General features: G+C 43.8%; 1 protein-coding gene across 4 annotated transcripts; it reads left to right on the top strand.

Annotated features, from left to right (window-relative positions):
- Nucleotides 1-1104: 1104 nt before the first annotated feature.
- On the top strand, nt 1105-24609 carry TBC1D7 (TBC1 domain family member 7). 4 transcript variants are annotated; one of them, XM_020913238.2, is made up of 8 exons: nt 1105-1312; nt 2884-3040; nt 4344-4424; nt 8699-8886; nt 12573-12710; nt 21297-21442; nt 22632-22761; nt 23803-24609. In XM_020913238.2, exons 2-8 carry the CDS (start codon nt 2929-2931, stop codon nt 23887-23889), a joined length of 882 nt encoding a protein of 293 aa, XP_020768897.2. In that variant the 5' UTR covers nt 1105-1312; nt 2884-2928; the 3' UTR covers nt 23890-24609. The 4 variants fall into 4 exon arrangements, with proteins under 4 accessions (XP_020768897.2, XP_070313154.1, XP_070313155.1 ...); XM_070457053.1 differs by having other exon boundaries at nt 1105-1356; XM_070457054.1 differs by having other exon boundaries at nt 1105-1381.
- The last annotated feature ends 430 nt before the right edge of the window (nt 24610-25039 follow it).

The following is a 25039-nucleotide window of genomic DNA, read 5'->3' as shown; positions in this document are numbered from 1 at the left end:
CGACGACTCCTCTCAAACCCAAATGGTTTAAAAACCCACTCAGTGGGTCTGCTCAGAGGGGTGTCCAGGAAACCAGTGCTGGCCTGTGACAAGGTAAGTGTTCATGAACTTTAATAGCTATATTAAAGAGTAATTTTGTCTGCGGAGTCTAAAAAGTTTGTTTACCTTGTTTTTTAAACTTCATTTTTCACATAATTCATTTTTACAGTGTTTTATCTGAGAGGCAGAATATACAGACCGTGGTCCACCGTATATAAAAGCCTAAAAAACCAGCCCCTTATCTATAACAAGCCTAGGAAGTCAGCCTGACTAATAGCTTTCCTTACAACCCAGGAAGCTTAAGACTAACTACTGTTAACAACTGACCTGAGCTTGATTAATAACTTACAGCTTCCCTAATCTTTATCTTTGCTTTCAATTTAGGACTAACCAGGGAAAGCCAGACATGACTAACGGGGATCACACAGGAGGCCCAGCTTCTCACCTACTTGTAGCTCCCCCGTGCCTACAGCCTCCGACGAGGGCACACCTGGAGCCTTCTCCTTTTCCCACTATCAACCTTTTCCCTCCTGTTTTTGAGTTTCTGCCAAAATAGACGCGACAGTGGGGACGACTCTCTTGTACAGCAAATTCTCAGGAAGCTGTTTTGCACGTCTCATTTGGCGGGTCATTTTATTTCCACATACAGGGAAGAAGGCGGTGACGACAAGGCAGGTTGCAACTGCCGCTGCAGACAGATTAAGAAGCACATCCTGGGGCTCTGCGATCACCTCCAGGGCAGGGTTGGAAAGAAGCATTCCCGGCACGTACCGACCGGCACAGCGGGAGGAAAGTAGACGCGAGATTCTCCGGACTAGAGATGAGTCGGGAGAGCAGGGGGTGCGGGGGGCGGGGAACTGTGTAGCGGGCGAGGGGCTTGAGCCTACTAGTCCTACTTGCACCTGCTCTTTCCCCCGTCCGGGGTGCAGTCTACCGCCCCAAAGAACGGGTGTCGCGACGGTGGCGCTCTCGGCACCGCCCCCTGACGACGATGTGACGTCACGTCCGGAGCGGCGGCGGCGCTCTCGGCGCACGCGCGCTCTCCGCACCGCCCCCTGACGTCGAAGTGACGTGAAGTGACGCCCAGCGGCGCAGGCTGGCGGTTTTGTCTCCCGGACGCGGGAGTTCCTGCAGTCTTCCTTCGCCGGCCGATCGGGGCTGCCCCCTCAGGTCGCCCGCTTACCTGCTGGCCAGTCAGCGTGCGGGGCTTGGGTTCTGCGGCCTCCCCGGACCTCTTAAGTCTCAACCGGGGTGTGGTTTTCTACTCCTAGAGGTGAAGCGTGTTAGGGAGAGTGGGACCCGCAGTCTTGGCCTAGGGTGTGTGTCTTTCATCTCCTGTCAGGTGGGCGCTCCTGGGCGGGAAGGAAACGTAAAAATTATTTCTCCCCGGAGGATGCGTTCGCTGTTGCATTGCAGTCGGAGGATGGGGGTCCTTAAACCGACAGGCACCGGATCGCCTTGCAGCTGTTGGGATGCTGCTTTTAAATAAATCCCACCTCGTGTAGCGTTTTAACGCTTTGGAATTCTGCTCTTAAAAAACATTCATTTGGTCTTAAAAGCTCAGAGCCCTTTAGACTTCCACAGTTTGCATGCATGCCAAGTTGCTTCAGCCGTGTCCGATTTTGTGCGACCCTGTGGCCTGTCTCCTGCCAGGGGATTCTCCAGGCAAGAACACTGGAGTGGGTTGCTGTTTCCTTCAGCAGGGGAGCTTCCCGACCCAGGAATCGAACCTGCATCTCTTACATCAGCGTTGGCAGGCGGGTTTTTTTTTTTAATAACCACTAGCGCCTCATGGGAAGCCCAATTTTAAACGAATTCTATTTTTTACTGTGCCCCAGTCGGCTCGGTGGGTATCTTGTCAATAAGGAAGAACTTCGCTGTCTAGCAATTCAACGCTCCCCTGGTCACATCTCAAAATTTCTAAAACCCTAGGGTTATATTCTTTGCACCAGTCCTTTAAGCATTTGGGTCGTGCAGTGCTACACGTTTTGAAAGCTGTGTTACATCCACTCTGTTCTTAAAACATAAACCTAATTTGACCATTTCTTGATGACTTCAATCTACTGAAGGTTATTGTGGAAGAACCTGGAGACCCCTGGACTTCTTGAGTTCTAATGTCAGATTTTAAGTTATTTTGTCTGCAACTCTGTGGAATCGCTTGTCAACCAGGCTACGTTCCTGCCCCTCTTATGGTTTATAATTTAATGCTTAATCTTTTGCGGGTTTTGAATTTTGACAATTACATTTGGTAGAATTGTGTTTAACGGAAAAATAAGTGAGGAACTTAGGTTTTTCGGTTTTTTTTTTTTTTTTTTTACTCTTTTCATAACTTAGTTTCTTGTTTTACAAAACACCCACATTAGAAAACACGGCTAAGCCAAAGAAAATTAAAATCATCCGGAATCCTGCTGCCTAAAGATAACCACTTAACATTTCAGAATAGTTTAATTTTTTAAAATACATACTATTTTTAAAACAAAAACAATCGTGTATATTTGGTAATACACTTTGTGTGATGTTTTGTCTGTCTTCCTATTTCACTTTTTTCTTTGAGCATGTTTAATGGCTGCAGAATATACCATTGTGCTAGGTTCTCTCCTAAATTATGTAGGAATGCTAAGGCATGAACCTTGTGCCATCTATTTGAGCAGCTCAGGGGACTTCTGTTTTATATCTTGGTTTTGGGCCAAGGTGCATAGGTGAGGTAGTATTAGGGTTGTGTAAACAGGAAGGTTTAATATTGAGTCCTATGCAAGAGCAGACCATTTATCAATGTGTATCAGATTCATGGAAGAGTTGTAGAAAATCATGGAATTTTTCTTAATTCTTGTTATTTGTTTCTAGGCTCACTTTTTTTCACTCCCTATTCTGCCTCTCCAAGAATGAAACATGACTGAGGACTCCCAGAGAAACTTTCGTTCAGTATATTATGAAAAAGTGGGGTTTCGTGGAGTTGAAGAGAAGAAATCATTAGAAATTCTTCTAAAAGATGACCGTCTAGGTGAGTTTTATAAGTTAAACCTATTGGTTCTTAGCCATCTCAGATATTCTGAAGTTTTAACTTAAAAGATGTCCAAGGACTTAAGTCCCTCGCCCTTTGTTGGCTTCCCCGGTGGCTTGCATGGTAGTCCAGTGCTTAAGATTTTGCCTTCCAATGCACTGGGTGTGGGTTTGATCCGTGGTTGGGGGGGTTAGGATTCCACGTGTCTTGGGGCCAAAAAAACCAAAACGTTTAAGAAAAAAAAAAAAAGGAGAAGCAATATTGTACCAAATTCAGTAAAGACTTAAAAAGTTACAAAAATTTCCAAAGGTACATTACCTGCTGTATATACACACACACACATATATATGTGTGTGTGTGTGTGTGTGTGTGTATGTGTGTATATATATATTTTAGTGATAGAATGGTAGTAGAATGGTATATTTTGGGAGAAGCTAAGGATTTTTCAAGTTTATACTTCACTGAGGCAGAGCCAGACCTTTTTTAAAGGTCTCTTAAGTTAGTAATATGTTTTCTCTTACTAGACCCATATATTTTCTTAATTTTTAGAAGTGTTATCCTAGTTTCTGGGTAAATGTGTAGCAACTCTTGCCTTAATTTTCTTTTATGGAAATACTGAGACTGCATGATGGATTAACATTTTATTTCTTCTAAGCCAATCATAGTAAGGTCTTTGATGTGTCTAATTAAAGTAGGGTAAACTGAACCATAGTTAAAAATAGTAGTTTAAATGCATAGAGTGCTTTTAAAGTTTTAAAAACATTTCCCACCTGATCTTTGATCCTCACTAATCAGTCTGTGCTTTTTAAGTATTATAATTCTCACCTGACAATTAGGGGAATTGAGGTCCAAGATGGTTGAAATGTGGTTTATTGGTGAATGTGGGAGTTTGTAGGCTGATGGTGCTCCTTGCCAGCAATGTTAACTCAGGCCAGTCACTTAATCTGCTCTGAGCTTCAGTTTCTGCATCTTTAAAAAAATAATTACCCAACAAGCTTGTGGTGTGAATAAATGAAATAAGTTCTATAAATAGTAAATACTGCTGATGTTATGGTGAATGTAGTAATAAATATGCAAAATACATCTCCTCCGCTGTGAAACCACTGATTGTTTTTGAATAGCTAGTTGGAACACCTGGGCTGGAAATCAGTCTAGTGTTGCCTTTTCTGGATTTGCTGACTGTGCAGCAACCTTCTTCTGGAGAGATGTCTTACTCTAATTTCAGTTTTAAAAGATAAAATGCGTTTTTACATATTGTGACCAGCATGAAAAGCATCTAATTTTTTTTTTTTCCTTCCTCCAGATATCGAGAAACTTTGTACTTTCAGTCAGAGGTTCCCTCTCCCATCCATGTACCGTGCATTGGTCTGGAAGGTGCTCCTCGGTATGATTCCCAAGAGTTGGGACCTTTTACCTTCACAAATGTCGAATTGATGGGGTCATTGGTATCGTATCAGTCAGAAAAAGGATTCTTTTAGGACGTTTACTGGACACTAACCTCAGAGCCTGAATCCCCACTCACTTTGGAAACCCTGGAAGAAGGTGACTTCAGCACAGAGCCCCGAGTGTCACTCTTGAGAGCATCAGGGCAGCAGTTCCCAGCCTTTTTGGCGCCAGGGACTGGTTTCATGGGTGACAGTTTTTTCCACAGACTGGGGTAGGGAGGCTGACTTCTGGATGATTCAAGTACATTACTTTTATTGTGCACTTTATTTCTAATTGGATGCCGCCGCTGATCTGATAGGAGGTATGGGTCCACAGCCGGCAGGCTGGGGACACCTGATTTAGGAGTGTTAGAAAAGACATTGACTTGAGGCAGACTTATTTCCCTGAAACAAGTTATGGGAAGATCATTGAGCTGGGAGAAGGGAAAACTGGTCTGAGCTTTACTGTCAACTGGGTCACCTTGAAGACCCCACTAGGCCTCCCTCTCTCTTTTTTTTTTTCATCTGTAAATGAGAATATTGAGTTAATTAACTCCTAGGGTTGAGCTCTTGATTTGTTGTTCTGTGACTCCAGCTGCAGAAGTATAACTTCCTAATGAGTGCTTTCAGAGTCAAAAAAGGAAGTGTCTGCTTTGAGAGTGTTTACTTCTTTGAAGCACAAATAAATAACTTCCAGTGAGGACGGCCGAGGGAGAAGGGAAAAGGACCTTGCTGGGTTTCTGTGAGAGAAAAAGTGTATTAGGTGCCTGAAGTGAATGGCAGCATCCCTTCTGAGCCAAGGATCTTTTTTTTCCTGTTATCACTGAGCTTGTTAACAGCAAAAATACACATCCATTACCACCCTCCTTTTCTTTCTTCAAAAAAAAAAAAGAATCCTGGAATTCCCTTGTGAGGTAAGTATCAATATCCCAATTTTACCGGTGGGGGGAAAAGACTGAGGCTAAATAATTTTCCTGAGGCCTTGTGGCCTGTAAATGGCAGAGCTCAGGTTTGTAGAAGCCTTTTGAAGTTAGGCTAGATTATAGACCTTGTTTTCTTTCCACAGTGTACCGTATTTTCAGGACTTGGAAAATCCTTAGAACCAAACTGATTATGAAATGAGGCAGTGAGGGAATGCCTGCCATGCTGGAGGGCACCGCACAGTGCCTTTTCTGGTGTGTATCTTGGCAGTCTTGGTACACTTACATTTCTAATAGATCAGTGTGCAGTTAAAATACAGAGAATTTGTAAAAAAAAATCTCAGTTTTCCCCAGAGCATTTTTTAAATCTTAGTGTTTCCAGTGTCCAGCGAAGTAAATGCCTTCCAAGGGTGCCTTTTAGGTGGTAGTGCCTGTAGTGTTTATTTCCACTGGGAAACAGTGTGTCTTATTAACCAGTAATGCTTGTGGATTTGTGTGAGATGGACAGTAATACTTTGCAACTGAGTGCCAAGGCCTGTCGGGCTGCTCATCACCTCTTTTATCCTGGCTTGCTCTATTAGGTTCACTTCAGTTCAGTAGCTCAGCCGTGTCTGACTTTTTGTGACCGCATGGACCCCAGCACGCCAGGCCTCCCTGTCCATCACCAACTCCCGGAGTTTATTCAAACTCATCTCCATTGAGTCGGTGATGCCATCAAACCATCTCATCCTCTGTCGTCCCTTTCTTCTCCTGCCCTCAATCTTGGCCAGCATCAGGCTCTTTTCCAGTGAGTCAGCTCTTTGCATCAGGTGACCAAAGCATTGGAGCTTCAGCTTCAACATCAATCCTTCCAATGAATATTCAGGACTGACTTCCTTTAAGATGGACTGGATTGATCTCTTTGCAGTCCAAGGGACTCTCAAGAGTCTTCTCCAACACCACCACAGTTCAAAAGCATCAGTTCTTCACCGCTCAGCTTTCTTTATAGTCCAACTCTCACATCTGTACATGACTACTGGGAAAACCATAGCTTTGACTGGACGGACCTTTGTTGGCAATGTAATGTCTCTGCTTTTCTGAGAGAGCATGCTAATTCCTGGTTCTTCATTTTCCTGTAAGGGTAGCAGTCCTATTGGATTAGGTCCTTACCTTGTGACCCCCTTTAACCTTAACCATATCCTAAAGGCCCTTTCTCCAAATACGATCCCATTGGGTTAGAGCTTCAACATGTGAACCGTGGGTGGAGGGGGGACTATTATCGGACATGCACAGAAACTGGAGATAGGCTTCTAGGAGCTAAGGGTTGGCCCCAGGATGACAACCGTAAACTTGAATTAAATCATACTAGTTACAATGATTTATCTTGAATTTATGTGGCATATTCAAAGGCTTTATGATGTCGTTTCATGCAAAGATGGGCACAATAAAGGACAGAAATGGTATGAACCTAAAAGAAGCATAAGATATAAGAAGAGGTGGCAAGAATACACAGAAGAATTATCCAAAAAGATCTTCATGACCCAGATTACCATGATGGTGTGATCACTCACCTAGAGCCAGACATCCTGGAATGTGAAATCAAGTGGGCCCTAGGAAGCATCACTACGAACAAAGCTAATGGAAGTGAGGGAATTCCAGTTGAGCTATTTCAAATCCTAAAAGATGATGCTATGAAAGTGCTGCACTTAATATGTCATCAAATTTGGAAAACTCAGCAGTGGCCATAGGACTGGAAAAGGTCAGTTTTCATTCCAGTCCCAAAGAAAGGCAATGCCAAAGAATGCTCAAGTTACCACACAGTTGCTCTCATCTCACATGCTAGCAAAGTAATGCTCAAAATTCTCCAAGCCAGGCTTCACCAATACGTGAACCGTGAACTTCCAGATGTTCAAGCTGGATTTAGAAAAGGCAGAGGAACTAGAGATCAAATTGCCACCATCTGCTGGATCATCGAAAAAGCAAGAGAGTTCCAGAAAAACATCTCCTGCTTTATTGACTATGCCAAAGCCTTTGACTGTGTGGATCACAACAAACTGAAAAATTCTTTAAGAGATGGAATACTAGACGACCTTACCTGCCTCCTGAGAAATCTGTATGCAGATCAAGAAGCAACAGTTAGAACTGGACATGGAACAACAGGCTGGTTCCAAATCGGGAAAGGAGTATGTCAAGGCTGTATGTTGTCACCCTGCTTATTTAACTTATATGCAGAGTACATCATGAGAAACACTGGGCTGGAGGAAGCATAAGCTGTAATCAAGATTGCCAGGAGAAATATCAATAACCTCAGATGTGCAGACGACACCACCCTTACGGCAGAAAGTGAAGAAGAACTAAAGAGTCTCTTGATGAAAGTGAAAGAGGAGAGTGAAAAAGTTGGCTTAAAGCTCAACATTCAGAAAAGTAAGATCATGGCATCTGGTCCCATCACTTCATGGCAAGTAGATGGGGAAACGATGGAAATAGTGAGAGACTTTATTTTTTTGGGCTCCAAAATCACTGCAGATGGTAATTGCAGCCATTAAATTAAAAGAGCTTGCTCCTTGGAAGAAAAGTTATGACCAACATAGACAGCATATTGAAAAGCAGAGACTACTTTGCCAGCAAAGGTCCATGTAATTAAAGCTGTGGTTTTTCCAGTAGTCATGTATGGGTGTGAGAGTTGGACTATAAAGAAAGCTGAGCACTGAAGAACTGGTGCTTTTGAACTGTGGTGTTGGAGAAGACTCTTGAGAGTCCCTTGAACTGCAAGGAGATCAAACCAGTCAATCCTAAAGGAAATCAGTCCTGAACATTCATTGGAAGGACTGATGCTGAAGCTGAAACTCTAGTACTTTGGCCACCTGATGCAAAGAACTGACTGATTGGAACAGACCATGTTGCTGGGAAAGACTGAAGGCGGGAGGAGAAGGGGATGACAGAGGATGAGATGGTTGGATGGCCTCACCAACTTGATGGACATGAGTTTGAGTAAGCTCTGGGAGTTGGTGATGGACAGAGAAGCCTGGCATACTGCAGTCCATGGGGTCACATAGAGTGGGACTCAACTGAGCGACTGAACTGAATTGATGATGTCATTTCATTTCTCATTGATATCAGTGATGGAGTTGCCATCCAAATATTGATTGTATTGATATTTAAAATTTATAGAGTAAATTTCTAAAGCAGTGTGTATAGTAACTAAATACTTATGAGTTCTACTCTAATGGTGGTAGGCAGCATCTCACAGGATTCTTTCATAGAGGAGGGGTTCAGATTGGTGCCTCAGTATTTTATCATCTTTATTCCCCCTCCCCAATCCTGGGTCTCTATAGGCATCTTGCCTCCGCACCATGAGTCCCATGCCCAGGTGATGAAGTATCACAAGGAGCAGTACTCTGATGTCCTTCATGCCTTGGAAGTCATCCGCTTTATCAGTGATGCCACCCCTCAGATTGAAGTCTATCTCTACATGCACCGGCTGGAGTCTGGGAAGTTGCCTCGAAGTCCTTCGTTTCCACTGGTCAGTGGTGCTTTTGTTTGACCCTTGGCTCAACTCTCGACTGCTCTGTTGGCCAGCCTTTGATCGCTTCATGTTTTGCCTTAGAACCTTCCAGTGGCTCTTTTTTGTAGAATAAAAGCATAGCCCTGTACAATCTGACCCAGTCTCCCTAATTTTTTAAGATTTTATTTTGAAGAAGTAATTTCAAAGTTACAGGAAAGTTGCAAGATTACTACCAAGAATTCCCATTTAACCTTTATCAGTTCCCTAGTCATTAACATTTTACCACATTTGCTTTGTCATTTTTCCTGTATATGTATACCTGTTTTTTTCCCCAAAGTATTTGAGAATAAGATGTAAACGTAGCATCCCATTATTTCAGATTCTTGCAGTATATGCTTGCTAAAGATGAGAATGCTTCCCTTGGTGAAAATGGTTCTGTCATCAACACCGAGAAGTTGACATCTGTACAGTACTAACATCTAATCTTCACTCCATTTCCACTTGACCAGTTGTCCCAATGATGCTGTTTATCATAAACAATAAAAATTTTGGTTCAGAACTTACTTTCAGCCATTAGTTTTATCATTTGTTGATGATTTTTAAAAAATTTCCTTTATGTTTGAACTCTTCATTTTAAAATCATTTTAGATGTAGAGAAAACTTACATAAAGAGTAGTGTTCCCATTTGCCTTCACCTAGCATCCTCAAATGTTAGGTCTCAGTTGTACCCTGGTTATTTATCAAAACCAGAAAGCTGACATTCATACAGTGCCATGAACTAGTCTATAGCTGTTTCGGAAATTTTGCTGACTGTCACGCCAGTGTCCTTTTTCTGGTCCAAGATCCAATCTGGGATCTTGCATTACGCTTACTCTTAGCTGCCTTTAGTCTGGATCCCTCAGTCTTTGTCTGTCTTTCATGACCTTGACAGTTTTGTTGAAGAGTACTGGCAGTAGTGTTTCTCAATTGGGTTTCTCATTTATTTCCTCATGATTGAAGTCTAGTTGTGAATTTTTGGAAGGAAAACCACAGAAGTAGTGATACTTAACTGCTTTTGCTGCTTTGATCACTTGGTTACCGGTGATGTCTGGCAGGCTTCTCCTGCATGGTTGCTTTTTCTCTTTGTAATTAATTAGTAACTTGTTGCGGAGGTACTTTGAGGCTGTGTAAATATCAATCCTTAAATAGTTTTCAGTCTGCTGATTGCCAAATGGTGACCTTCTGACTCCTTCATTCCTTCTGCATTTATTAGATGGCTTTTTGATAAGAAATAATTTTCCCTTCTCTTTTATCAGTATGAATTTATAGATGTCTGTTTGATTCAGTGGCCTATACGTCATTACTGCCACTATTTTGATGTTAAAGTTGTCCCAGATTTGGCTACTGGGAGCCCCTTTAGGCTGACTTTTGTGTCGTCTGGACTAGTTCCCATCGTTTTGAGCACTTCCTTACTTTCTGGAACAAAAAGACACTCCAGGTTCATCTTGTACTTTTCCTACCCCAAGCCTGGAATCGACCTTTTATCTTTTTAATTTTTGAAAACTGTCGTTAGAAGCCGAGAACAGGGGGCTAGATGTGCTCGTTGTCCTTGGTTTATCACTGCTGGCAGGCTCCCTCCGCAGGCAGCGCTGGGGAGGATACGCTCACATGTGCTTATCACTGTATTCAAAACCGCTAGCGCTAGTTAATGCTAGTTAATGCTAATCCTGCCAGGAATCACAAGTTCATTCTCGCTCTCACCCTTTGTATACTTGCAGCTTCCTTCTTTGGCAGTTACAGTGAAGCTAATGGAAACCTCTTACTTGTATTTATTTCTTTGCTGTTCCTCTGTCTGTAACCAACATAGTCAGCCACATCTTTGGCCCCAGAGACCTTGTGGTCATTGACTGCCTCTTGGCCTCAGCTTCACAGGCTCCAGCCTCCTTTGTAGGCTTGATCTTTGACAGACTGCTCGCTGTAGTTACTAGGATTGCTTATTGTTTATAAAGGGAAGAAAAGGGGGAAGTGGAGGAGGGCAGGCAAAGTGATGACTACAGCTCTTGGGTTTTGGCTGCAGTTCACATAGGCATTTTAACTTGGCTAAAATAGAGTGAATTGTTCTGAATAGAGATTTGTCTGCAAACTGTGCTATTCTATATTTTTTTGGTGGTGGTTGCAGATTGCAACCTGCTAACAGCAGTGTGAAGCTTTGACTTGTTCTTTCTCTCTTTTTAAAATATTTATTTTTATTTATTTGGCTCTGCTGAGACTTGGTTATGGCATGTAGGATCAAATCTGGGCCCCTTGCATCAGAAGCAAGGAGTCTTAGCCACTGGACCACCAGGGAAGTCCCTTTTTCTTTTAACTTTTTGAGGTTGCTGTGGGTCCCATGGACAGATCTTAGGTTGTTCACTTTTATAAAGTTTATCAAGAGAGAAACATCCCAGGAAATAGTTGGAACCCTTGAATTTCTTTAAATTTTATTTCTCATTGGCAAAATGCAGTTCGTTGATGGTACTACACAAGTTCCTGAACTATGTATGAAGTTAGGTTAGATTACCTATTAGCTTGAGGTCTAAATGTTTCCAGTTTGTCCAGCCATGAGGCCCAGACACCTCTACCATGGCCTTGGGCAGACACACTGTCCCAGCTGTTCATTTTGGGCTCGTGTCTCCTTGGCCTCCAAGCCCCAGTCATCTGTATTTTTCTTACCTTTTAGTAAGACTGGCCATGCTATACCGGTGGCTGGGAACGTAGGAGCTGACTTCAGCTGAAGGGCACTGGTCCTCTTAGCTGCATCTCAGAGTAGCTGGGAGCAGCATTGAGCTACTGGATTCGGGAGCACCCGGCGCAGAGCCCAGGGTGAGGCGGGAGCCCACGAAAGGAGCCTTTGCTGCTGCTCTTGACATGTTGTAGAAAGGAGGCCTAAAATGCAGTTCTTCTATTAAAATAGGAATTTTGATTTACCTTGGGACTTCTTAGAGGAGTAGAAAGAAACTTTTTCAATGTTAAAATCCTTTAGCTCTTAAATCCTAGATGAAAACGTAAAGCTTTTGGTATAAGATGCAGTGATTGAAAACAGATTTTTCAAGTGGATTCCAGTTTTTATGAGACTTCTTTTGAAATTTACTTGAAGGTTTACTTTCATGTTCTGAGTGTTGACACAAGGTTTGAGAAATGCCATTCTTCTGATTCCTAAAATTCTGATTCTAGGGGCAGTTTAAGCTTTATGAGTGCTTAAAGATAGAACAAAAATTTAAAGATCTGTATGAATGCTTTGAAACAAAGAAAATGCTTGTTAGTCCTTTTGGGGTTATTTTTGCAAATTACCATATTGATAATAATTGTCTCTAATTATTATTTGTGCTGTTTTATCACATCTGTTTGAAAGGAATTCTTCTCCAGCACTGAGAATACTTTTGGGTGGAGAGTTGGTCCTTTGCTTCAGGTTTATGTTGACTCTTTGGGTTTAATGTTAGAAGCTGGGAAATCTGTGAATGTTCAGCCTGAAGCCTGAGTGTTCAGAAGCAACTCTGCCTTAGAGTCCCTGGTTACTCTCTTCATCTCACCTCGGTTGTCTTTTTAGTGATGGACTGGGTGCTTTTGGTCCTACTTTGACTTATTTTGGCTCCTTCAGAATTTAGAGAGTAAGGCTTCATTTTTATTAAAGAATCCTGTGTTTTTCTCTTCTGCCTCCTTCTTGAGAGTTATTATTAATGTTTCAGGAACCAGAAGATGAAGTGTTTCTTGCCATCGCGAAGGCCATGGAAGAGATGGTGGAAGATAGCGTCGACTGTTACTGGATCACGCGATGCTTCGTGAACCAGCTGAATAGCAAGTACCGGGACACTCTGCCCCAGCTGGTGAGGGGTGACATTATGGCTGTTGTGGGCTGGGGGTGAGCGGTGGCGGTGGGAGTCCTCAGGAAATGCCTTAACCTCCTGGTGGTGCTACAGTTAGGGGCGGACCCTCTGGTGGGGGTCAGCAGTAAGAGGCCAGGTAGCCGCTCTGTGTCTACTGCAGTCACACAGCTTTCCGGGCACACAGTGATAAAGAATCCACCTGCCAGTGCAGGACATGCAAGAGACTCGGGTTCCATCTCTGGCTTGGCAGGATCCCCTGGAGAAGGAAGTGGTCAACCCACCTCAGTAGTTTTCCCTGGAAAATCCCATGGACAGAGGAGCCTGGCGGGCTACAGTCCCCTGGGGTCACAGAGTCAGACACGACTGAGCGACCGAGCATATACACACACACACTGTTGTCACACAGAATAGTAATACATAAATGCATGATCATGGCTGGATATGGCCACTGCAGGCTGCAGCTTGCCCACCCCTGCTCTTTGGTATTCTTTATCTGATCTAGAAGTATCGCCGAGTACTAAGGTTTAAGTTTGGCTGTACGTAATGGGAAGCCCAAGTCCTAGAAGCTTCACTGTCTTCTCTCATGTAAGCAGAAGTCTGGGCAAGGCAGCCCAGAGCTGGGGCCACCCCCTCGGTGTGGGCAGGGACCCGGGCCGCTGTCCTGCTCCAGCGCTCCTAGGGGCGACTGTCCTCTCGTGATCACGTGATGGTGCTGGAGAGAGCACCCTGACATCCATGCTCTGGGCGGGAAGGGAAGGCAGGAGAAGTGCCAAGCCGGGCCAGCCTGTCCTCCTTTACAGGCTTCTGTTCTGCGTGACCGTTAGTGAGCAGGGTGGCCCCGGTTCGCAGTGGAGCCTGGGGAATGTGGTTGGTTGGTTTTGAGCCAGGCACGCTGTGATCTCACGTTGGAACAGGGACTCCGTTCCTGAGGAAGGAGCGGGGAGTAGATGTGAGCTGGGCAGCCGGTGGTCTGCTGTGCTGACTGGGGAATCGGGAGAACCAGCACTTGGGTCATCCTCATATCGGGTCCTTTGCCATTCTCTCTCCTCAGCTCCCCCATTTCTTTCATGTTATAAAAACAAGTCTTTTCCTTGAGTCATTGAACTGTCTCATTTGGAAATTCTGCTGAAAGCAGTAACCACGTTATAGGGTGCGGGGTCAGGTGTGGGGTGCAGGTTGGCTGAGCCCTGGGGAGCCCCACTCTTCCCCTGTGGCGGGCCAGACTCCAGCTGTCAGCCTCCCTGAGCCCTAACAGGAGTGCTTTTTATGTGTTTCCCTTAGGTAAAGTTTGAGTCTTAGAATCTTAAAACTTAACTTTGCTTAATAAAGCATGGCATTGGAGCATATGTGAATGGAATGTTAGCTGCTTAATTCAGTCAGGAGGTCCAAACTTGTACCATGGTTTCATCAGTCTTTGTTAATATTGGAGTGAATGCAATCACATATTGATGGATTGTTTAAAAAGTTCGTTATTTTTAATAACACAAGTAACAAATACATTCTGGGAGTATTCAGTAATCCAGGTGAATCCACGTTGTCATCGACCTGCCCCAATGCTTCCCCGTCCCCCACTTTCTAAGATGCGAGCATTGTCACCAGTTTGGTGTGTGTTCGACTGGACTATTTTTTTAAATATATTTTTGGGCTGTGCTAGGTCTTCGTTGCTGTGCTTTCTCTAGTTGTGGCGAGCAGAGGCTCCTCTCTAGTTGCGGTGCTGGGACGTCTCATCTTGGTGGCTTCTCTTGCTGTGGAGCACGGGCTTCCATAGTCGTGGCACTTGGGCCCCAGAGCGCTGGCTCAGCGGTTTTGTCAAGGGCTTGGTTGCTGTGTGGCATGTGGAATCTTCCAGGACCAGGGATTGAACCTGTGTGCCCTGCGTTGGAGGGTGGATTCTTAGCCACTGAACCATCAGGGAAGTTCCTTGTCTAAATCATTTCACGTGCATTAGAGTGGATGGGGGTGTGAGTGCATACCCATGGACACGTGTGTGTATGTGTGTGTGTATATGTCTTATACATATTTTTACATATATAATTTTTTAAAATGTAAGTATTACACTGTTCATACAGCCTGTGATTCTTTAAAACTTCATGTATTGAAGTTTTTCCACATCACTGCACATGGTAGTTTTCAACCCCGACTTCCTGTTACTGCCACCTGGTAGCTCTTTAACAATGACCAGAGCAACGAAATCGGGACCTCCGGGGGTGGGGCCTCAGAATTCTAATTTTTTTTTTAAAACTCAGTGATTCTGAAATAAGGCTAGGATTGAGAGTCACTCATTTAGAACCACTTACAAAATTCTCATGGGGTGGCAAAGAGTCGGACACAACTGAGCAACTGAACTGAACAAATTCTCGTAGTCTTTCTTGTTAAGATTTGCCCTAACTGAGTGTAGTGGCTCCATGATGACCGCCCTCTCTGTGTACGTGACGTGTTCCCGTGTGGGTGGGTGGGTTACCTATGCGTTAAATGCTCTAATGCAACAGACATATTTAAATGTGTTAGCTACCAGGTTACTCACCCAGAACTTGTACCAGTTTTGCTTGCCCCACCCGTTTGAGACTTCCTGTTTTCCACCCCATTGCCAATACTTGATAGTATCTATCTCTTAAAATTTTGCCGATCTGATAGTGAAATGGCAGCCCGTTTTAATTTCCATTGCCTTAATTTTGGATGGAGGAGCCTGGTAGGCTGCAGTCCATGGGGTCGCTATGAGTCTGACACGACTGAGAGACTTGACTTCCCCTTTTCACTTTCATGCATTGGAGAAGGAAATGGCAACCCACTCCAGTGTTCTTGCCTGGAGAATCCCAGGGACGGTGGAGCCTGGTGGGCTGCCATCTATGGGGTCGCACAGAGTCGGACACAACTGAAGCGACTTAGCAGCAGTAGCAGCAGCAAGCAGCTTTGGGAGTGTGTTTATTGGTCATATTTGTCTATCTTTCTGTTTTGTTTGCATCTTTCCTTTTTGGGTAAGGATTATTGCTATATGGTGGATATTTATGTAAGTTAGGTATTTTCTCTGAAAATATTTCTTCCTGTTGTATAAAGATAAGAAGGTTTGATACTATTGGTTTTATCAGTATTTTTTTTTTTTTTTTTTTTTTTTTGTATCTTAGAATGGCCTTTCTAACTCCAAGGTTTTTTTTTAGAAAGCTTCTAGCTTTTAAAAATTTTTGAACATTTTACATTTTAGTCCTTTAGTTGGTGGGGGACTGAATGTTTGTGACTGGTATGAGATGCAGACATGACTCTGTTCCTCTTGTGGTGAACTGTAACTCAGCTTCAGCCAGCAAGCGCCCCACTGCCCTCTTCCCCCTCCCTGCGCTGGGTAATCTCTGACAGCTTTGCACAGTGATTTTAATCAGTTCAGTTGCTCAGTCGTGTCTGACTGTTTCTGATCCCATGAACTGCAGCACTCCAGGCTTCCCTGTCCTTCACCATCTCCCGGAGCATACTCAAACTCATGTCCATCGAGTCGGTGATGCCATCCAACCATCTCATCCCCTGTCGTCCCCTTCTCCTCCTGCCTTCAATCTTTCCCAGCATCAGAGTCTTTTCCAATGAGTTGACTCTTCACATCAGGTGGCCAGAGTATTGGACCTTCCAATGAATATTCAGAATCGATTTCCTTTTAGGATTGACTGGTTTGATCTCCTTGCAGTCCACAGGACTCTCAAGAGTCTTCCCCCAACACCACAGTTCTGTATCACTGCCTAAAAATGTATTGATATGTCATAGGTCAGTAACATTGTGTAAGAAAAGACCATATTGATAATATCTCCAATCAATAATGTGTGAAGAAAAGAATTTTAGAACCAGCAAGATACTCAGTGTCCTTATGTCCCCTAAACCTTCATTTCATCATCATCAAAAAAGGATTTTTCACAGGTATATTATTGTGTCTAGGACATAGTTATTTTTATAGTTGCAAAAGTTCTTTTTAAAAGTTCAGAACATATTAATATAAAAAAAGCTACATTTCCTTTGTGTTGCTATTTCATGTAGCCATCAAGTGACTTAAAAAATTTCTAATTTTTTAAAAATTATTTATTTGGATGTGCAGGGTTACTTTAGTTGCAGGGTTATGGGTTATTTCAGAGCTTTTTAGGAGGTATTTTCATACCATTTTTTTTTTCTGTCATTATTTAGGTGGTAATATGCTTTTCCTCCTTGGTTTGTTAATGTTATTACATTGTTTCTATACATAAATTTTCTTTCTTTTAAAAAAAAATCATTTGGCTGCGCCAGGTGTTAGTTGTGGCATGTGTGATTCTAGTTCCCTGACGAGGGATTGAACCCTGGCCCCCTGCATTGGAAGTGCAGAGTCTTAGCTGCTGGACCATCATGGAAGTCCCAACTTAAATGCTTCAAGTCAAGTTTTTAAAAAAATTCTTTAGTTAAACCTTGTTAAATCTAGCTGAAAATTTTTTGTTGTTGTATACTAGATCTCTTCTGCCAGTTTTTTGTTAAAGTTTCTATAATCTTGTCTGTCATCGTTTCAAATTTTTGTGGTTTTTACCAAGTTTATTATCGCAAAGCATAGGTTGTTTCATAATCCTTGGGAAAGGTACGTGTGATGCACAGTGATAGACTTGACATCAAAAGACTCTGGCGATGATGCCTTTATGTTGTGGTGTTCTGATTTATAGGAGAGGAGAGCTTTCCTCTCCATCAAGCTTCGGGAAGTTCTTTTTGATGAGGCCCCTGATTGCCGGGGAAAGTGGAGGCCAGCTTCAGTGGTGTGACGTGGGAGGCCTCTGCTAATCTCTCTTCAGATCAGACTGTCTTTAAGCCATCTCAGTCCTAACTGTGTTCAGTCATTAGAGGGAGTTTTTTTCCTTGCCATTGACACAGTTTTTAAAAGCTGTCCTAAAGAGAGGGTATTTTTCCCCCCCCTCTCAATCAACACTATTAGCAGCCTCTTTCTAAGTTTAGTATAAATTCCTCTCAGGTCCTCTCAGGTCCTCTTTTGTCAGATTTTGCCTTTTGTTGAGGTGTGCTTTCTTTCTTTCTTTCTTTTTTTTTTTTTTAAGATTTATTCATTTATGGCTACGCTGGGTCTTGTTACTGCACATAGGCTTTCACTAGCTGCAGTAAGCGGGGGCTACTCTTTGGGCGTGCAGGCTTCTCATTGTGGTGGCTTCTCTCGTTGCAGAGCATGGGCTCTAGGGTGCATGGGCTTCAGTAGTTGCAGCAAGCCAGTTCCGTTGTCATGGTGCACGGGCTTAGTTGCCCAGTGGCATGTGGAATCTTCCCAGACCAGGGATCGAACCGTGTCCCCCGCTTTAGCAAGTGAATTCTTTACCACTGAGCAACCAGGGAATGCCACTTTATTTTCTTAAAGTAAGAATTGAAGGTCATGGAAATATTGGAAATAACCTAAAGTTTTACAGTAAAGTATAAAATCGGCTGCTTCCCAGGTGGCGCTAGTGGTAAAGAACCCTCCTGCCAATACGTGAGAAACATGAGTTCAATCCCTGGGTTGGGAAGATCCCCTGGAGGGGGTAGGGCATGGCAACCCACTCCAGTGTTCTTGCCTGGAGAATCCCATGGACAGAGGAGCCTGGTGGGCTACAGTCCATGGGGACACAAGGAGTCAGACACAACTGAAGCAACTTAGCATACACACAGAAATAAAATTATCACATCTGCCATTTGCTGTGTCCTCAAAATTTCAAGCAGTATAAATGTCATCTTCCACTAAAAGAAAAAAGCACACATGGATGTGTACTTATACTCACCCTGTTAGATTTAGCACTAGCATCTGATACGCATTTTTCTTCACCTTGCCTTTTTTTTTTAACCTGATATATGCTGGGGTTTCTTATGCCATGAGCAGTATATAGAGACATTCCTTATTCCTGTTCATGGCTGCATACCACTCCATCCTAGTTTATTCAGCCCTTCCTTTAGTGTTGGCTATTTAAGCTGTCTTGTCTTTTGCTGTTACACAGTGTTACAGGTGAATAGCTTTGTGTGTGTATCCTTTAGTTTCAGTTCAGTTCAGTTGTTCAGTCGTGTTCGACTCTTTGCGACCCCATGAATCACAGCACGCCAGGCCTCCCTGTCCATCACCAGCTCCCCGGAGTTCATCCAAACCCATGTCCATTGAGTCGGTGATGCCATTCAACCATCTCATCCTCTGTCGTTCCTTTCTCCTCCTGCCTTCAATTTTTCCCAGCATCAGGGTCTTTTCTAGTGAATCAGTTCTTCACATCAGGTGGCCAAAGTATTGGAGTTTCAGCTTCAGCATCAGTCCTACCAATGAATATTCAGGACTGATTTCCTCTAGGATGGACTGGTTGGATCTCCTTGAAGTCTAAGGGACTCTCAAGAGTCTTCTCCAACACCACAGTTCAAAAGCATCAATTTTTTGGTGCTCAGCTTTCTTTATAGTCCAACTCTATCCATACATGACCACTAGAAAAACCGTAGCCTTGACTAGACAGACCTTTGTTGACAAAGTAATGTCTCTGCTTTTCAATATGCTGTCTAGGTTGGTCATAACTTTCCTTCCAAGGAGTAAATGTCTTTTAATTTCATGGCTGCAATCACCATCTACAGTGATTTGGGAGCCCAGAAAAATAAAGTCAGCCACTGTTTCCACTGTTTCCCATCTATTTGCCATGAAGTGATGGGACTGGATGCCGTGATCTTAGTTTTCTGAATGTTAAGGTTTAAGCCAACTTTTTCACTCTTTGACCTTCATTAAGTTCTTCTTCACTTTTTCTCATAAGGATGGTGTCATCTGCATATCTGAGGTTATTGATATTTCTCCTGGCAGTCTTGATTACAGCTTGTGCTTCCTCCAGCCCAGTGTTTCTCGTGATGTACTCTGCATATAAGTTAAATAAGCAGGGTGACAATATACAGCCTTGACATACTCCTTTTCCTATTTGGAACCAGTCTGTTGTTCCATGTCCAGTTCTAACTGTTGCTTCCTGACCTGTATATGGGTTTCTCAAGAGGCAGTATATTTGGGGGATAGACTGTCTAGAAATGAATTGACTAGATCACAGGGTAAGGGCATGTTACTTAGTATGTTTTTTTCAGATTCCCCTCTGTAGCACTCATACCACCCTTTTGCATCCTCATGACCAACAGATGTGGACACCTATTTCCCTGTAGCCTCGCTTACCTGGTATGTGTTCTTGCCAGCCTGATAGGTGAGAAGAGATGTCTCAGGATAGTGTTAGGTTGCGTTTGTTTTGTTCTAGCCAGCTTGAGCATCTTTTCGTATGGGTTAGAGCCATTTGCTTTTTCTCCTGTAGAATTTTTGGCTTTTTTTCTTTTTTAGAAGCTCCTTTATGGAGGGGTGTTTACCCTTTAAGTGGGATCAGATATTACTATGTGGCCCTTTTTGCCCAGCCAAGTCATGTCCCTGCTTCATGGGCTAACTGAATTGTCAGCTGTCCTGGGAAACTGGTTCTGGGTTAAGATTTCTGCCTGGATGTACTCAGCATCTCGTGCTCATTCCCATTGTAGCTTTATTGCAGTGTCTTGTAGTCAGCCCTTTGCAGGTCTGTCCCAACCAGATTGGAAGCTCCTTGAAGGCAGGGATGCTGTCTTTGCCTTTTACTACCTTTCCTGTATGGAGCACAGTATCTGGCTACAGTGGACTTTGTAAGGGTCCTAAATTGCCTCTTTGGCAGAAGCACAGAGGTGCAGGTACTAGGTTGGCCAAGAAGTCTGGGTTTTTCGATAAGCCAGAACAAGCTTTTTGGCCAACCCAATATTTAGTTAAAAACAACAAAATATTTGCATTTGCATGGGTGATACATTGATCTGCTTGTGTCCTTCTGGATGGAGAGTGCAGGCTTGAGGGTTTGACCCGTAGGGTCCATGCTTTGCCAGCGGACCCTGTAAGGACAGCAGTCCCATCTGGGAGCCAGCTCTGGTAGCTCCCCGTCTTCCAGTGTTGGCTGCTGTGGAACCTTCCGTGGGAGAGGCTGCCACGTGGGACCCGGAGCTTTGCTCCGCTGTGTTCTTCCTGTCTCCCTGGAGTTCTCGTGCACGTCTTGCTGGGGACAGCACTCCTCCTCCGGACGCGCCTGTTGTCTGACCCTCCCTGCCAAGTGCAGTGTGCTCCGCGGGGTCAGCGCGGGTGTGACCGGGGACTGCTGGGCCCTGTTCACCTCCTCTCTCCCTAGTTCCCTCTCTGCACCTTAGTCCCACCCTGTGTCTTTGGTCTTAGCCTTCTCCTCTCTGTGAACCTATAATCTCCTGCTCTGGAGTAGCCAGCACATGGACCTTTCTTGGCTTCCCAGATCAACTGAATTTTGCTCTGGGCTTTTGTCTTGGTTGTTGAATCTGCTTAGCGCAGTTAGGACTAACCAGCATGACTTAACTGTTCCATTTAGCCGGAGACTGCCCCAGAAAAACCGCTCCGACCTGGACAGTTGGCTACTCTGGTTAGTGCTGACCTGGGAGACTACGGCATCACCAGTGGCTTGAATGGGTCTGAAGCTTAGTTTCCTAGCACTTCTTGCTTTCAGCACGTACACTTTTTCATCACAGCCTGTAAGACATGGTAACGCTAAATTATAGGAAGTGAGTAACCTCTTCCCTTTCGATCATTAGCCAAAGGCTTTTGAACAGTACTTGAATCTGGAAGATGGCCGCCTGCTGAGTCACCTGAAGGCCTGCGGTGCGGTGTCCACACTTCCCTATGAGCTGTGGTTCAAGAAGTGCTTCGCCGGGTGCTTGCCCGAGTCCAGCTTACAGAGGCAAGTGTTTCTTTTAAACACTGAGCTGAAGGCTCAGAGTCAGAAAAATCCTGTTTTTGTTGTTGTTTTGTCCTTTTAACATGATCATCTCAGAATATAAATTTGTTTTAGAACCATGCAGTCATTTGATACTAACTTCTCCAGCAGCTGACACAGCAACTGGTGATTCTGCTTATTATATCTACAATTAGAACTATTGAGTATTAAAATATTAAAAATGTTAGGATATATGGTTAGAGAAATTGAAGGCTCTCAATGTGTTCGATGCTGTTGAATATTCATATCTAAAGTAGACTCCAGGGGTATATATGGATGTGGACTTTTCCAGAAATGGAGCAGATCCTGGAGAAAAATGTTTATTTCTTAGACCTCTTATGACATCATTAAACTGGCTTAAGATGGCTGGAGACTCAGACTCGGCTCTTCCATCAGTTTCAGATGTGTTACGGGTATTTTGGAGCCCGTCCTGCTCCCTCTAGGACTTAACACTTGAGGAAAAAGGCAATACACAGAGAGTATTACAGGACAATGCTTAGTAAGCATGTTGAGATGATACTGACTGTAAGAGCTATTGGAGTTATCAGAATAATGATTTTAGAGTATATTTAATTTAGAGTATATTTAATAACTAGCTCCTTAATTAAGGAATTTACTGGAAAATGAAATTGAATTTCATATTTCATTCCCCCTTTTGTTCTTGTTCCTTAGTATGTAATGGTTATTTTAGCATTACAGAATAGTAAACTTGAAGCTTTGGTTTTTAGGACCTTCCTGCCCTAAAATGTCAGTTTTGAGATATTAATTGGAGGACGTCTTCCTGGAGGATGATGTCCTCATAGCTCTTCTCTGAAGCTTATGCAGTCAGCCGTCTGTCTCCACGGTTACACATCTATGGAGTCAGCCGATCCCAGATCCTGGGCTGTGTTTACACTTGTGGCTGGTCAAATCCTTGGTTGTGGAATCTGTGGATGCAGGGGGCTGACTGCACCACCTCACTTTATATAAGGGACTTGAGCCTCCACGGATCGTGGTATCCACAGCAAGTGAGCCCATGATCCACTTCCCCGGGGATACTGAGGGATGATGGTACATAAAAGAAAATGTAATTTGATTTAATTTTGAAACTTGAGATGTTTAGGTATAAACATCAACTTCAGACTTGTAATTTGATTACATCTTTCTTTCATAGGATTTGGGATAAAGTTGTAAGTGGATCCTGTAAGATACTAGTTTTTGTAGCTGTGGAAATTCTCTTAACCTTTAAAATAAAAGTAATGGCACTGAACAGTGCAGAGAAGATAACGAAGTTTCTGGAAAACGTAAGTGTGCGTTGTTTCACTTGAACTTTGAATCTAGGAAGGAATTCAGTTTACCAAGCCAGATTTTTCTATGGCATTAAATTATTTCAGAGACAGTACAGTATATTTCTACCTTATAAGAAATTATTTTTCCCAGTATGTTTCACCTTGGTCTCTGGGTTATAATCCACATCCTTTGTTTGGGGTTCACTGGCCTGAGCAGCAGGTCTGTCTCCATGAGTGTGTGTACCTGGGACCAGAGTTACCACTCAGAGGCCATAAGGAAAGGAGGCGGTGAGATCTGTCGCTTTATGGCAAGCGATCCCTGTTAGTGGAAAAGGAATGTTCTCGGGGATTTTGCTAATAAAGCCCTTCATTTCTGTTCCTATGTCTGGTGGAGTCCCAGTTGAACTTGTTAATGTGTGTTTACACTTCAGCATGTTGAAAATGTGTTTACACTTCAGCATGTTGAAAAAGGTCTGAATGAATCTGTTTTTCCCTATCTTTGTATCTTAAGAATACCCTTAACCAGGCAAGAAGAGGTCAAAATAGACTTAGGCTTGACTGAATTTCACTGGACCCCAGATCTATTTTAATCGGTCAGTGTGAACAGTTGAACAGTGGCCCGGTAGAAGTGCTCAGTGAATGTGTGCTGGATCAAAGAGCCCTCTTCGTTGTAATAAATAGTGGCGCACACTGCCAGGGCCCCTGCTAAATATTTTTTTGTGAGTTACCTCCTGTAACCCTGTAAAGAGCCCTGTGAGGTGGGGCTATCATTCGCCCCATTTCAGAGCTGGGGATCTGGACCCAGGGCGCTTAGGTAGCCTGCCCAGGGCTCCGCAGGGAGTGGGCAGTGCAGAATTCGAACCCAGGTGGGGTGACACCACACTCCGCACCATGGCCTCGGGTGGCACGTGACACACGTCTGGCAGCAGCCACCCATGTGGTCACTTTCTGAAAAGCAGCCAGGACTCCAGTGGACATGAGTTTTATACCCCAGTGAGTGAGGGAGAGGCTGAAGTCGGGACCATGCCTTTCAGAGCCTGGTCTGCTTGTTCACAGATCCCCCAGGACAGCTCGGACGCGATCGTGAGCAAGGCCGTCGACTTGTGGCACAAGCACTGCGGGACCCCGGTGCACTCCGCCTGAACGCTCCTGACGTGGCGGGCAGTCTGCCAGACCTGCTCGGCACATTGTTTTTTTCCCCCTTGGGACGTGACCTGCTCAACTGATAATGGGGTTCTTGCTTTGTTGCTCGAAGTACAATTGTTTTTCCAGTAAAATTGCTTAAGATAATGTCACTGTGGAGTCACTGTGTTGTGGAACAGCATCTTCTGGTTACACAGAAATACAGGGTATACTCTGAATAACATTTAGAAAAACATTTATGGAAGTATAGTCGATTTATAGTGTTAATTTCTGCTGTATAGCAAAGCGATTCGGTTGTATATACATATATATTCTTTCTCGTAATCTTTTCTTCTATGGTTTCATAATCTTTTCCTTTATGGTTTATCATACGATATTGAAGATAGTGCTATGCAATAGGACCTTCTTGTTCTGAACAGTACTTAAAAGGGTTATTGGAAATAGCTCCCAGCTCGTAAAGCAGTTGAGTCAGGGTGGGTGGGTGCTTCAGGGAGCTGTGTGTAACCAGGCCTGCCCTGCCACGCTTTAATTAGCACCAAGCTAGTTACCTTCTAAGGTCCATTTCTGGAATGAAGAACAACTTCCGTTTGTTGACGACTTTTGCTGTTGATGTATAGTACCTGTTGAAATCTAAGCTAACTTCCTAAATCTTTTGAAATCTAAATCTGCTTTCTGATACTTTTGCTAGATTGGTTTATAAATAAAGGCCTTATTATGTTTTTTTTTCCTCTTTGTACCAGTTGGAATGAAATATTACTGAATATAAGCATGTCTAAATTTACCTGCTGACAGAGGACTTGTTGATGCTTTGCTGGAACCACACTTTTTCCTGATGGGTCATTAGATGCAGGGTGGGCATCAGAGAGGACTCTGCCTCCCAATAGGCATGGTGGAAAGGGCAGGTTCAGGTAATATAGTTGGGTGGGCGTCAGAGAGGACTCTGCCACCCCCGCAGGCATGGTGGAAAAAGGGCAGGTTCAGGTACATAGCTGGGTGGGCGTCAGAGAGGACTCTGCCACCCCCACAGGCATGGTGGAAAGGGCAGGTTCAGGTTTATAGCTTAACGCCTCCCCCGCAGCCATGGTGTCCCCTGATGGTGACTCGTTGGTTGGACAGTTGCAGGCTTTGAGCCGGGCCAGTGAGACGGGGC

Source organism: Odocoileus virginianus, chromosome 27, assembly GCF_023699985.2.
Source record: "Odocoileus virginianus isolate 20LAN1187 ecotype Illinois chromosome 27, Ovbor_1.2, whole genome shotgun sequence".
Classification (NCBI taxonomy): domain Eukaryota; kingdom Metazoa; phylum Chordata; class Mammalia; order Artiodactyla; family Cervidae; genus Odocoileus; species Odocoileus virginianus.
The sequence above is the reverse complement of the archived record's forward strand: the minus strand, read 5'-3'. Positions and strand labels throughout refer to the sequence as shown.

What these genes read in the sequence shown, in the direction of transcription:
- TBC1D7 (XM_020913238.2), top strand. Translation starts at nt 2,929, where the DNA reads ATGACTGAGGACTCCCAGAGAAACTTTCGTTCAGTATATTATGAAAAA. An exon ending in GGTCTGGAAGGTGCTCCTCG is followed by an intron (nt 4,425 to 8,698) that starts GTATGATTCCCA and finishes GGGTCTCTATAG; the next exon opens with GCATCTTGCCTCCGCACCAT. An exon ending in GGGACACTCTGCCCCAGCTG is followed by an intron (nt 12,711 to 21,296) that starts GTGAGGGGTGAC and finishes TTCGATCATTAG; the next exon opens with CCAAAGGCTTTTGAACAGTA.